Source organism: Entelurus aequoreus, linkage group LG03, assembly GCF_033978785.1.
Source record: "Entelurus aequoreus isolate RoL-2023_Sb linkage group LG03, RoL_Eaeq_v1.1, whole genome shotgun sequence".
NCBI lineage: Eukaryota > Metazoa > Chordata > Actinopteri > Syngnathiformes > Syngnathidae > Entelurus > Entelurus aequoreus.
In genome coordinates, this window is record NC_084733.1 from 721,005 (window position 1) to 731,672 (window position 10,668).

General features: G+C 41.2%; 1 protein-coding gene across 1 annotated transcript; it reads right to left on the reverse strand.

The window, feature by feature from the left end:
- Positions 1 to 260: 260 nt before the first annotated feature.
- Positions 261 to 5,924, reverse strand: LOC133647162 (growth hormone secretagogue receptor type 1-like). The gene is made up of 2 exons (XM_062043305.1): positions 5,105 to 5,924; positions 261 to 593 (listed from the first exon to the last, which is right to left on the reverse strand). Exons 1-2 carry the CDS (start codon positions 5,922 to 5,924, stop codon positions 289 to 291), a joined length of 1,125 nt encoding a protein of 374 aa, XP_061899289.1. The 3' UTR covers positions 261 to 288.
- Between the last annotated feature and the right edge of the window lie 4,744 nt (positions 5,925 to 10,668).

Sequence of the window (10,668 nt, forward strand, 5' to 3'; positions counted from 1 at the left end):
TCTTACTCAACATATAGGTCATCCAAAAGACCTTGTGTGTTTTATTCTCTGTGTTTTATGACTGAGACCCTTCCAGGTCCCCAGGACCAAATACATCTAAAATATTGTATTGGGTTTGAAAATGAAAAATGTCAAAATGGCTCCGACATGCTTTGATTTTTTTGACAGTGTAAAAAGTTTGGACCCCCCTGGTGTAGACCATAGACACACCTTCTACTGGGCTTTGTTGCCATCCAGCAAATAAATCATGTACAATAAAAGTTCATTGAAATGAGTTTTTTCCGAAGTTTAGAAGCTGATGGTAGATTCTGTCCATCTGTCAGCCTTCAAGGTGCTGGTTGTACGCGCCCGCGGCCGCTGCTGGTCGGCGAGGCCGAAGAGGCGAGCGGCCGCTCCCCGGTACTTCCAGGACATGGTGTTGTAGAGGATGGGGTTGATTGCGGCGCTCAGGTAGAAGAGGACCACCGACACCAAGCTGCAGTGCTGGGACAAGGTGGACAGCAGTGGAGAAGGTGCGTCCAAAGAGCGGAATTGCAGGTAGCGACACATGTGGAAAGGTAGCCAGCACAGGACAAACGCCGCCACCACCACCACTGGAAGAAGAAGAAGAGGACGCAAAGGATGAAGACGAGTGGATACTTTTGGTTGGAGAACAAACATCAAGTATGGTATGCTGCTCTTTTCATACAAAACACAAAACTAGTGAAGTTGTGTAAATGGTAAATAAACAGAGTACAATTTATATTTAATTAAATAGACTGCAAAGATAAGATATTTAACGTTTGAACTGGAAATTTAAATGTTTTGCAAATATTAGCTCATTTGGAATTTGATGGCTGCAACATGTTTGAAAAAAAGCTGGCACAAGTGGCAAAAAAGAGTGATAAAGTTGAGGAATGCACTTATTTGGAACATCCCACAGGTGAACAGGCTAATTGGGAACAGGTGGGTGCCATGATTGGCTATAAAAGCAGCTTCCATTCATTCACAAACAAGGACAGAGCGAGGGTCACCACTTTGTCAACAAATGCCTGAGCAAATTGTTGAACAACAACATTTCTCAAGCAGCTATTGCAGGCACTTGTCAAAGATCCTCTATATGACAGGACACGCTCAGCTGTATTCAAGGTTCGATTGCAAAAGCCCACTCAAAGATTGTCTGTGTGACAGAGTTGCTCTTCTGTTTTTAACCACCTAAGTTTGGATTATGATCCACTACAAAAATGCTTGACAAAGATCCTCTACATACCAATTTAGCTACCAAAACCCAAGTCAAAGATCCTCTGTGCAACAGAAGCACTTTGCCATTTCTGAGGACCTATTACAAAAATACTTGCCAAAGATCCTTTATACAAACAGAATTCACTGTTGTTTTTAGGAAACTACTCCAAAAAAAAGCAAGAATGATTATATTTGTGACATGAGAGCGCTGCTGTTTTGGAGAAAACTCTCCAAAACCCTTGTCAAAGATCTTCTATTTTCCTGGTCTGCTCTGCTTTCCTATGAAAACACTCTACTCAAAGATCCTGTATCCTCTATCTCAGTGGTCCACAACCACCAGGACCGATTGGTACCGGCCGCACAAGAAATTTAAAAAAAATATTTTTTTATTTTTTTATTAAATCAACATAAAAAACACAATATATAGATTATATATCAATATAGATCAATACAGTCTGCAGGGATACAGTCCGTAAGCACACATCATTGTATTTTTTTAAATTTCACCCCCCGCCCCCCCCCCCCCACTGCTGTTTTTGAGAACCTAATGCACAAAAAGCTAGGCAAAGTTCCTATTTGTGAAAGAGAGCTTTGATGTTTTTGAAGACCTCATACAAAAAGCTCTTCAAAGATCCTCTATAAGAAGGAAACAACTGCTAAAACACAAGAAAGACCCTATTTGCGTTGCATTTTTGGGGACCTGCTACCACAACCTGAGTGACACATCCTCTATATGCAAAGATCACTGCTGTTTTTGAGGACCTAGTACAATAAGCATGTCAAAGATCCTCTACAAAAAGGAAACTACAGCAAAAAACACAAAACGATTAAATTTGCTCTGCTGTTTTTGACTACCTCCCACCAAAACCTGAGTCACAGATCCTTTATATGCAAAGATCGTTGCTGTTTTTGAGGATCTCATACAATGGGCACGTCAAAGATCCTCTATAAGAAAGAAACATGATCATATTTGCTCTGCTGTTTTTGAGTACCTGCTACCAAAACTTAGTTACAGATCCTCTATATGCAAAGATCACGCTGTTTTTGAGGACCTAATGCAGAAAAAGCTAGGCAAAGTTCCTATTTGTGAAAGAGAGCTTTGATGTTTTTGAAGACCTCATACAAAAAGCTCTTCAAAGATCCTCTATAAGAAGGAAACAACTGCTAAAACACAAGAAAGACCCTATTTGCGTTGCATTTTTGGGGACCTGCTACCAAAACCTGAGTGACACATCCTCTATATGCAAAGATCACTGCTGTTTTTGAGGACCTCGTACAATAAGCATGTCAAAGATCCTCTACAAAAAGGAAACTACAGCAAAAAACACAAAACGATTAAATTTGCTCTGCTGTTTTTGACTACCTCCCACCAAAACCTGAGTCACAGATCCTTTATATGCAAAGATCGTTGCTGTTTTTGAGGATCTCATACAATGGGCACGTCAAAGATCCTCTATAAGAAAGAAACATGATCATATTTGCTCTGCTGTTTTTGAGTACCTGCTAACAAAACTTAGTTACAGATCCTCTATATGCAAAGATCACGCTGTTTTTGAGGACCTAATGCAGAAAAAGTAAGAGTCAAAGATCCTATTTGTGAAAGAGAGCTTTGATGTTTTAAGACCTCATACAAAAAGCTCTTCAAAGATCCTCTACAGGAAGGAAACTACTGTTAAAACACAAGAAAGACCCTATTTGCGTTGCATTTTTGGGGACCTGCTCCCAAAACCTGAGTCCCACTTCCTCTATATGCAAAGATCACTGCTGTTTTTGAAGACCTCGTACAATAAGCAAGTCAAAGATCCTCTATAAGAAGTAAACTACTGCAAAAAAACACAAAACGAATAAATTTGCTCTGCTGTTTTTGACTACCTCCCACCAAAACCTGAGTCACAGATCCTTTATATGCAAAGATCACTGCTGTTTTTGAGGATCTCATACAATAAACAAGTCAAAGATCCTCCATTAGAAGGAAACTACTGCAAAAAACACAACAAGATCATATTTGCTCTGCTGTTTTTGAGTACTTGCTACCAAAACCTGAGTCACAGATCCTTTATATGCAAAGATCGTTGCTGTTTTTGAGGACCTCATACAATAAGCAAGTCAAACAAAGATCCTCAATAAGAAAGAAACTACTGCAAAAAAACATTCCAAGATCATATTTGTTCTGCTGTTTTTGAGTACCTGCTACCAAAGCCTTAGTTACAGATCCTCTATATGCAAAGATCACTGCTGTTTTTGAGGACTTAATGCAGAAAAAGCAAGAGTCAAAGATCATATTTGTGAAAGGAGACTTCTGATGCTTTTCAAAGATCCTCTATAGAGAGAAAACTATACTGCTGGAAACACAAGAGAGAGAGCTTCTGTTTTTGAGTACCTGCTAGCAAATCACAGATCCTTTATATGCAGCGATCACACTGTTTCACGAGAGATTGCTGGTCAAAGATCATCTATGTTTGAGTACCTGCTAGCAAATCACAGATCCTTTATATGCAACGATCACACTGTTTCACGAGAGAGTGCTGGTCAAAGATCATCTATGTTTGAGTACCTGCTAGCAAATCACAGATCCTTTATATGCAGCGATCACACTGTTTCACGAGAGAGTGCCCGTCAAAGATCATCTATGTTTGAGTACCTGCTAGCAAATCACAGATCCTTTATATGCAGCGATCACACTGTTTCACGAGAGAGTGCTGGTCAAAGATCATCTATGTTTGAGTACCTGCTAGCAAATCACAGATCCTTTATATGCAACGATCACACTGTTTCACGAGAGAGTGCCCGTCAAAGATCATCTATGTTTGAGTACCTGCTAGCAAATCACAGATCCTTTATATGCAGCAATCACACTGTTTCACGAGAGATTGCTGGTCAAAGATCATCTATGTTTGAGTACCTGGTAGCAAATCACAGATCCTTTATATGCAACGATCACACTGTTTCACGAGAGAGTGCTGGTCAAAGATCATCTATGTTTGAGTACCTGCTAGCAAATCACAGATCCTTTATATGCAGCGATCACACTGTTTCACGAGAGATTGCTGGTCAAAGATCTTCTATGTTTGAGTACCTGCTAGCAAATCACAGATCCTTTATATGCAGCGATCACACTGTTTCACAAGAGAGTGACCGTCAAAGATCATCTATGTTTGAGTACCTGCTAGCAAATCACAGATCCTTTATATGCAGCGATCACACTGTTTCACGAGAGAGTGCTGGTCAAAGATCATCTATGTTTGAGTACCTGCTAGCAAATCACAGATCCTTTATATGCAGCGATCACACTGTTTCACAAGAGAGTGCCCGTCAAAGATCATCTATGTTTGAGTACCTGCTAGCAAATCACAGATCCTTTATATGCAGCAATCACACTGTTTCACGAGAGAGTGCTGGTCAAAGATCATCTATGTTTGAGTACCTGCTAGCAAATCACAGATCCTTTATATGCAACGATCACACTGTTTCACAAGAGAGTGACCGTCAAAGATCATCTATGTTTGAGTACCTGCTAGCAAATCACAGATCCTTTATATGCAGCAATCACACTGTTTCACGAGAGAGTGCTGGTCAAAGATCATCTATGTTTGAGTACCTGCTAGCAAATCACAGATCCTTTATATGCAACGATCACACTGTTTCACGAGAGAGTGCTGGTCAAAGATCATCTATGTTTGAGTACCTGCTAGCAAATCACAGATCCTTTATATGCAGCGATCACACTGTTTCACAAGAGAGTGACCGTCAAAGATCATCTATGTTTGAGTACCTGCTAGCAAATCACAGATCCTTTATATGCAGCGATCACACTGTTTCACGAGAGAGTGCTGGTCAAAGATCATCTATGTTCCAGGCTAGTTTTGGAGGTGCACAAACCTACCCAGCATCTTGATGGTCTGCCTGTTGCTCCTGTCCCTGTGAGTCACCCGCGGGCCGGTGGTCGTCTCCCGCTGGCGGCGCCACAGGCGGCGTCCAATCAGGCTGTAGAGAACGGTGAGACAGAAGACGGGCGCGAAGAAGAAGACGGAGCTCAGCCACACCATGGCGCCCATCAGGCCCGACTCCACGGCGTAGTGCGTCATCCTGCACTCGCGGGTGTCGTCCTCCGGCGGGACTCGGGTGTTGTTGAGACGGAAGGCCGCCTCGTCCTGCTCCACGCCCACCATGACGAACACGGGCCCGGCACTTATTAGCGCCACGGTCCACAGGAGGAGGATGAGGCCGCGTACCCGCCGCTTGGTCACCAGGGCCTTGGCGCGCAACGGGAAGCAAATGGCCACGTACCTTTCCACGGAGAGGGCGGTGATGCTCAGGATGGTGGAGTAGGTGCTGGACTCGGACACGAACTGGAAGAGCTTGCACAGCGCGTCCCCCAGGCGCCAAGGTCTGTAGCGCCACATGCGGTACAGGTCTAGCGGCATGCACAGGAAGATGAGCAGGTCGGACACGGCCATGCTGCACAGGTACAGGTTGGTGGTGGTGCGCATGTCGCGGTACCTGCACACCACCAGGATGGTCATCACGTTGCCGGCCACGCCCACCAGGAAAAGCAGCGTGCACGTCACCGTGATGGCGCCCAGGACGGGGAGGGTGTAGTAGTTGAGCGGCGGCGGGTCGTGGAAAGTCCAGGTGGAGTTGAGGCTCTCGGCCCAGCTGCAGTTTTGGGGGCGGTCGGGCCAATTAGGGGGCATGCTGGTCATTTGGGTCTGGACCCTGCAGGGACTCTGGTCCGGGTCTGGATAAAGTCAGACCATCCTCCCATCGCTCTCGTGGCAAAAGTCATGGATCAATAGGAGGCGGACTTAGAGGCGTGAACATCACATTTACAATCTTGTTTTAATCCCCATTCTAAATCAATACATCGATTTCAACTCTCAACTCCATTTTTTATTTCTTTTTTAAGAACGTTTTGAAGCAAATAACCAGAAGGAAAAAGTTTCCAAATGACACGTTCAATCTAATCGTCACCCCCGGAATCGGATCGTATCGTATTGATTTATGACATCATCATCATCATCATCATCATCATCATCATCATCTTGACGTGGTATTTTTTCAAGCTGTGCTGAAATCGCCACGCCGTCATTTGTCCATCAAGACGGGGGGGGGGGGGGGGGGGGGGGGATAATTCCTTCAAAGAAAACCTCCTTTATGACGTCATCATCAGCACTTTGTGAGACTTTTGAAGGTTTTTAAAAATGAAGAAAAAAACACATTTTGGATTCAAGATGAGTAAAAAACACAAAAAGTCCTGCGTGGATTCAAGAGAGATCTCAAATGCTCACTTTCAAAGTTTCCCAACAGCACAAAAGCAGTGCCTGGGGGAGAGAAACCACCTTCAAGCCATCCAAATCATCCACGAGGGGTCCGTGTTCCAGCCATCCATTTTCTACCGCTTGTCCGTATTGGCAGTGAAAAATGGAGCTTTATTCCATGAAGTGCCCAGCAAAGAAGTTAGTCTGGTTGGTGTGTGGCCACGCCAAGTGGACCACAGCACCAGGACTCACGTGCAAAGAAAAGTGGACCACAGCACCAGGACTCGCGTGCAAAGAAAAGAAGACAACAAGAAAAAAAAGTCATCCAAACACGACCAGAGCCAGCGTGAACACAAACACCACGCCAGGAAAAGGAGGAAACATTTGGATCCACATCACCAGAACCACCAGAACCACCCGACAGCCGTGCATGCTGGAGTGGACACCAGCCAGTGCAAGTGGAGGAGAGGGATGCTGGGGAGGATACTGGTCCTGCTGAGGGGGATACTGGTCCTGCTGAGGAGGATACTGGTCCTGCTGAGGAAGATACCGGTTTGGCGCACAATGCAACAGGTGACGGCGTGCGGCTCTGGATGGTGAGATGTGGACACCTGCCGGCCGCTGTGAGTACTGCACCCTTGAGTCCTGCAGTGTTGTGCACTGCAGCACATGGTCCATGATGGAGGACATTACATTAGGAACACGGTATATACACACATATATATACAAATATATAATAACAAATATGTGCACTGCAGCACATGGTCCATGATGGAGGACATTACATTAGGAACACGGTATATACACACATATATACATACATATATATACAAATATATAATAACAAATATGTGCACTGCAGCACATGGTCCATGATGGAGGACATTACATTAGGAACACGGTATATACACACATATATATACAAATATATAATAACAAATATGTGCACTGCAGCACATGGTCCATGATGGAGGACATTACATTAGGAACACGGTATATACACACATATATACATACATATATATACAAATATATAATAACAAATATGTGCACTGCAGCACATGGTCCATGATGGAGGACATTACATTAGGAACACGGTATATACACACATATATATACAAATATATAATAACAAATATGTGCACTGCAGCACATGGTCCATGATGGAGGACATTACATTAGGAACACGGTATATACACACATATATACATACATATATATACAAATATATAATAACAAATATGTGCACTGCAGCACATGGTCCATGATGGAGGACATTACATTAGGAACACGGTATATACACACATATATACATACATATATATACAAATATATAATAACAAATATGTGCACTGCAGCACATGGTCCATGATGGAGGACATTACATTAGGAACACGGTATATACACACATATATACATACATATATATACAAATATATAATAACAAATATGTGCACTGCAGCACATGGTCCATGATGGAGGACATTACATTAGGAACACGGTATATACACACATATATACATACATATATATACAAATATATAATAACAAATATGTGCACTGCAGCACATGGTCCATGATGGAGGACATTACATTAGGAACACGGTATATACACACATATATACATACATATATATACAAATATATAATAACAAATATGTGCACTGCAGCACATGGTCCATGATGGAGGACATTACATTAGGAACACGGTATATACACACATATATACATACATATATATACAAATATATAATAACAAATATGTGCACTGCAGCACATGGTCCATGATGGAGGACATTACATTAGGAACACGGTATATACACACATATATACATACATATATATACAAATATATAATAACAAATATGTGCACTGCAGCACATGGTCCATGATGGAGGACATTACATTAGGAACACGGTATATACACACATATATACATACATATATATACAAATATATAATAACAAATATGTGCACTGCAGCACATGGTCCATGATGGTGGACATTACATTAGGAACACGGTATATACACACATATATATATATACAAATATATAATAATAAATATGTGCACTGCAGCACATGGTCCATGATGGTGGACATTACATTAGGAACACGGTATATACACACATTGTGGATAATGCATATGTTTAAGAGCTATTTCTTTATTCATAATCATGTTTGAATCAGCTCATATTTTTCCATGTATACTCTGTATACTAGTTTCTCTTTGTCTTCAGATTGCCTGTTTAGACAGGGTCGTAAACCATCAGGAATGTGAACACAACCCCCAAGTCTCTCTTCTTATCAGTGTTGAGAGGAGGGGGGGGGGGGGGAGATGGGGGCTTTCTTTGTGTGAAAAGAGTTGCTTTTACCTTTGGAATGCCAGATCAACTTGGGCTACGCATTTGTATTTGTTGTTCGAGGCTGGTCTCTATTCTCAAATATTTGACAATAAATTACAAAATACCTATACTGTGCTTGGTGGTATCTTTGAGATCAGTTTATATGTCATCTAAGGAACTTGGGACTGACCAGCGTTTTACATCCCACTTGGAGGAACATCTGGTCAAACGCAACAATATATACATACATATATATACAAATATATAATAATAAATATGTGCACTGCAACACCTGCTACAGCAGCCAATCAAGTGTTCAAGTGCGGAAGGAAACATGGCACTTATTGACAAGGTATAATAAGATTGATCATTTTCTAAATCATTACAATACAGGGCATGCATTATTGTTTGGATTTTTTTGATGTACTGTTTAACAAAAAAGACTTCATTATTTATCCGTTTATTTCTAAAGCATGAAGTCTTTTGATAGATAGATAGATAGATAGATAGTACTTTATTGGATAGATTTGTTGGTTTTTTTAGATGGATAGATTTTGGTTATGTTTGAGGGTAAAAGAAATGTTTCAGCTCACTTATTTCTTCCAAAAATAACATTGTTGTTTTGAAACATGTTATTTTGGGGATGAAAAACGCATGATAATCTCAGTTTTGTATCCACTACCGTTTAAAAGTTTGGGGTGACATGTAAATGTCCTTATTTTTGAAGGAAAAGCACTGTACTTTTCAATGAAGATAACTTTAAACTAGTCTTAACTTGAAAGAAATACACTCTATACATTGCTAATGTGCTAAATGACTATTAGCTGCAAATGTCTGCTTTTTGGTGCAATATCTACATAGGTGTATAGAGGCCCATTTCCAGCAACTATCACTCCAGTGTTCTAATGGTACAATGTGTTTGCTCATTGGCTCAGAAGGCTAATTGATGATTAGAAAACCCTTGTGCAATCATGTTCACACATCTGAAAACACTTTAGCTCGTTACAGAAGCTACAAAACTGACCTTCCTTTGAGCAGATTGACTTTCTGGAGCATCACATTTGTGGGCTCAATTAAACGCTCAAAAAGGCCAGAAAAAGAGAACTTTCATCTGAAACTCGACAGTCTATTCTTGTTCTTACAAATGAAGGATATTCCACTAAATTGTTTGGGTGACCCCAAACTTTTGAACGGTAGTGTGTAAGGCAAGGCAAGGCAAGGCAACTTTATTTGTATAGCGCTTTTCATACACAAGGCAGACTCAAAGTGCTTCACAGACAACAAAGTGAAATGAAAGAAAATAAAAGCAAAATTAAAATGCAGACAATAAAAATAAAAACAGTGCAGACGTTAAAAGTTAAAAGATTAAAAGATTTAGCTGAAAGCTAAGGTGAACATAAAAGTCTTCAGTCTAGTTTTAAAAGTAGTGAGAGTTGGGGAGAGTCTGACATCTTCAGGAAGTTTATTCCAGCTATGTGTTGCATAGTGACTGAATGATGCTCTCCCTTGATTTGAGTTTACTCTTGGAACCGCTAACAGATTGGTCTCAGAAGATCTTAGTGATCTAGAGGGCGTATATAGTGGGAGCATATCAGTAATATACTTGGACCCTAGACCATGTAGTGATTTATGTGAGCAGGAGGATTTTGAAATCTATTCTCTGATGTACAGGGAGCCAATGTAAGGATTTAAGAATTGCTGTAATGTGCTCACATTTTTTGGTCTTTGTTAGAACTCTAGCAGCAGCGTTCTGAACAAGCTGTAGCTGCCTGACACTTTTTTTGGGAAGACCTGCAAGGAGACCATTACAATAGTCTAGCCTACTGGTAATAAAGGCATGTACAA

Bases quoted from the DNA above. Each gene is read 5' to 3' on its own strand.
- LOC133647162 (XM_062043305.1), bottom strand. From the start codon at position 5,924: ATGACCAGCATGCCCCCTAATTGGCCCGACCGCCCCCAAAACTGCAGC. The intron at 594-5,104 runs GTAGGTTTGTGC...TTCTTCTTCCAG, and splicing joins GCAGACCATCAAGATGCTGG to TGGTGGTGGTGGCGGCGTTT.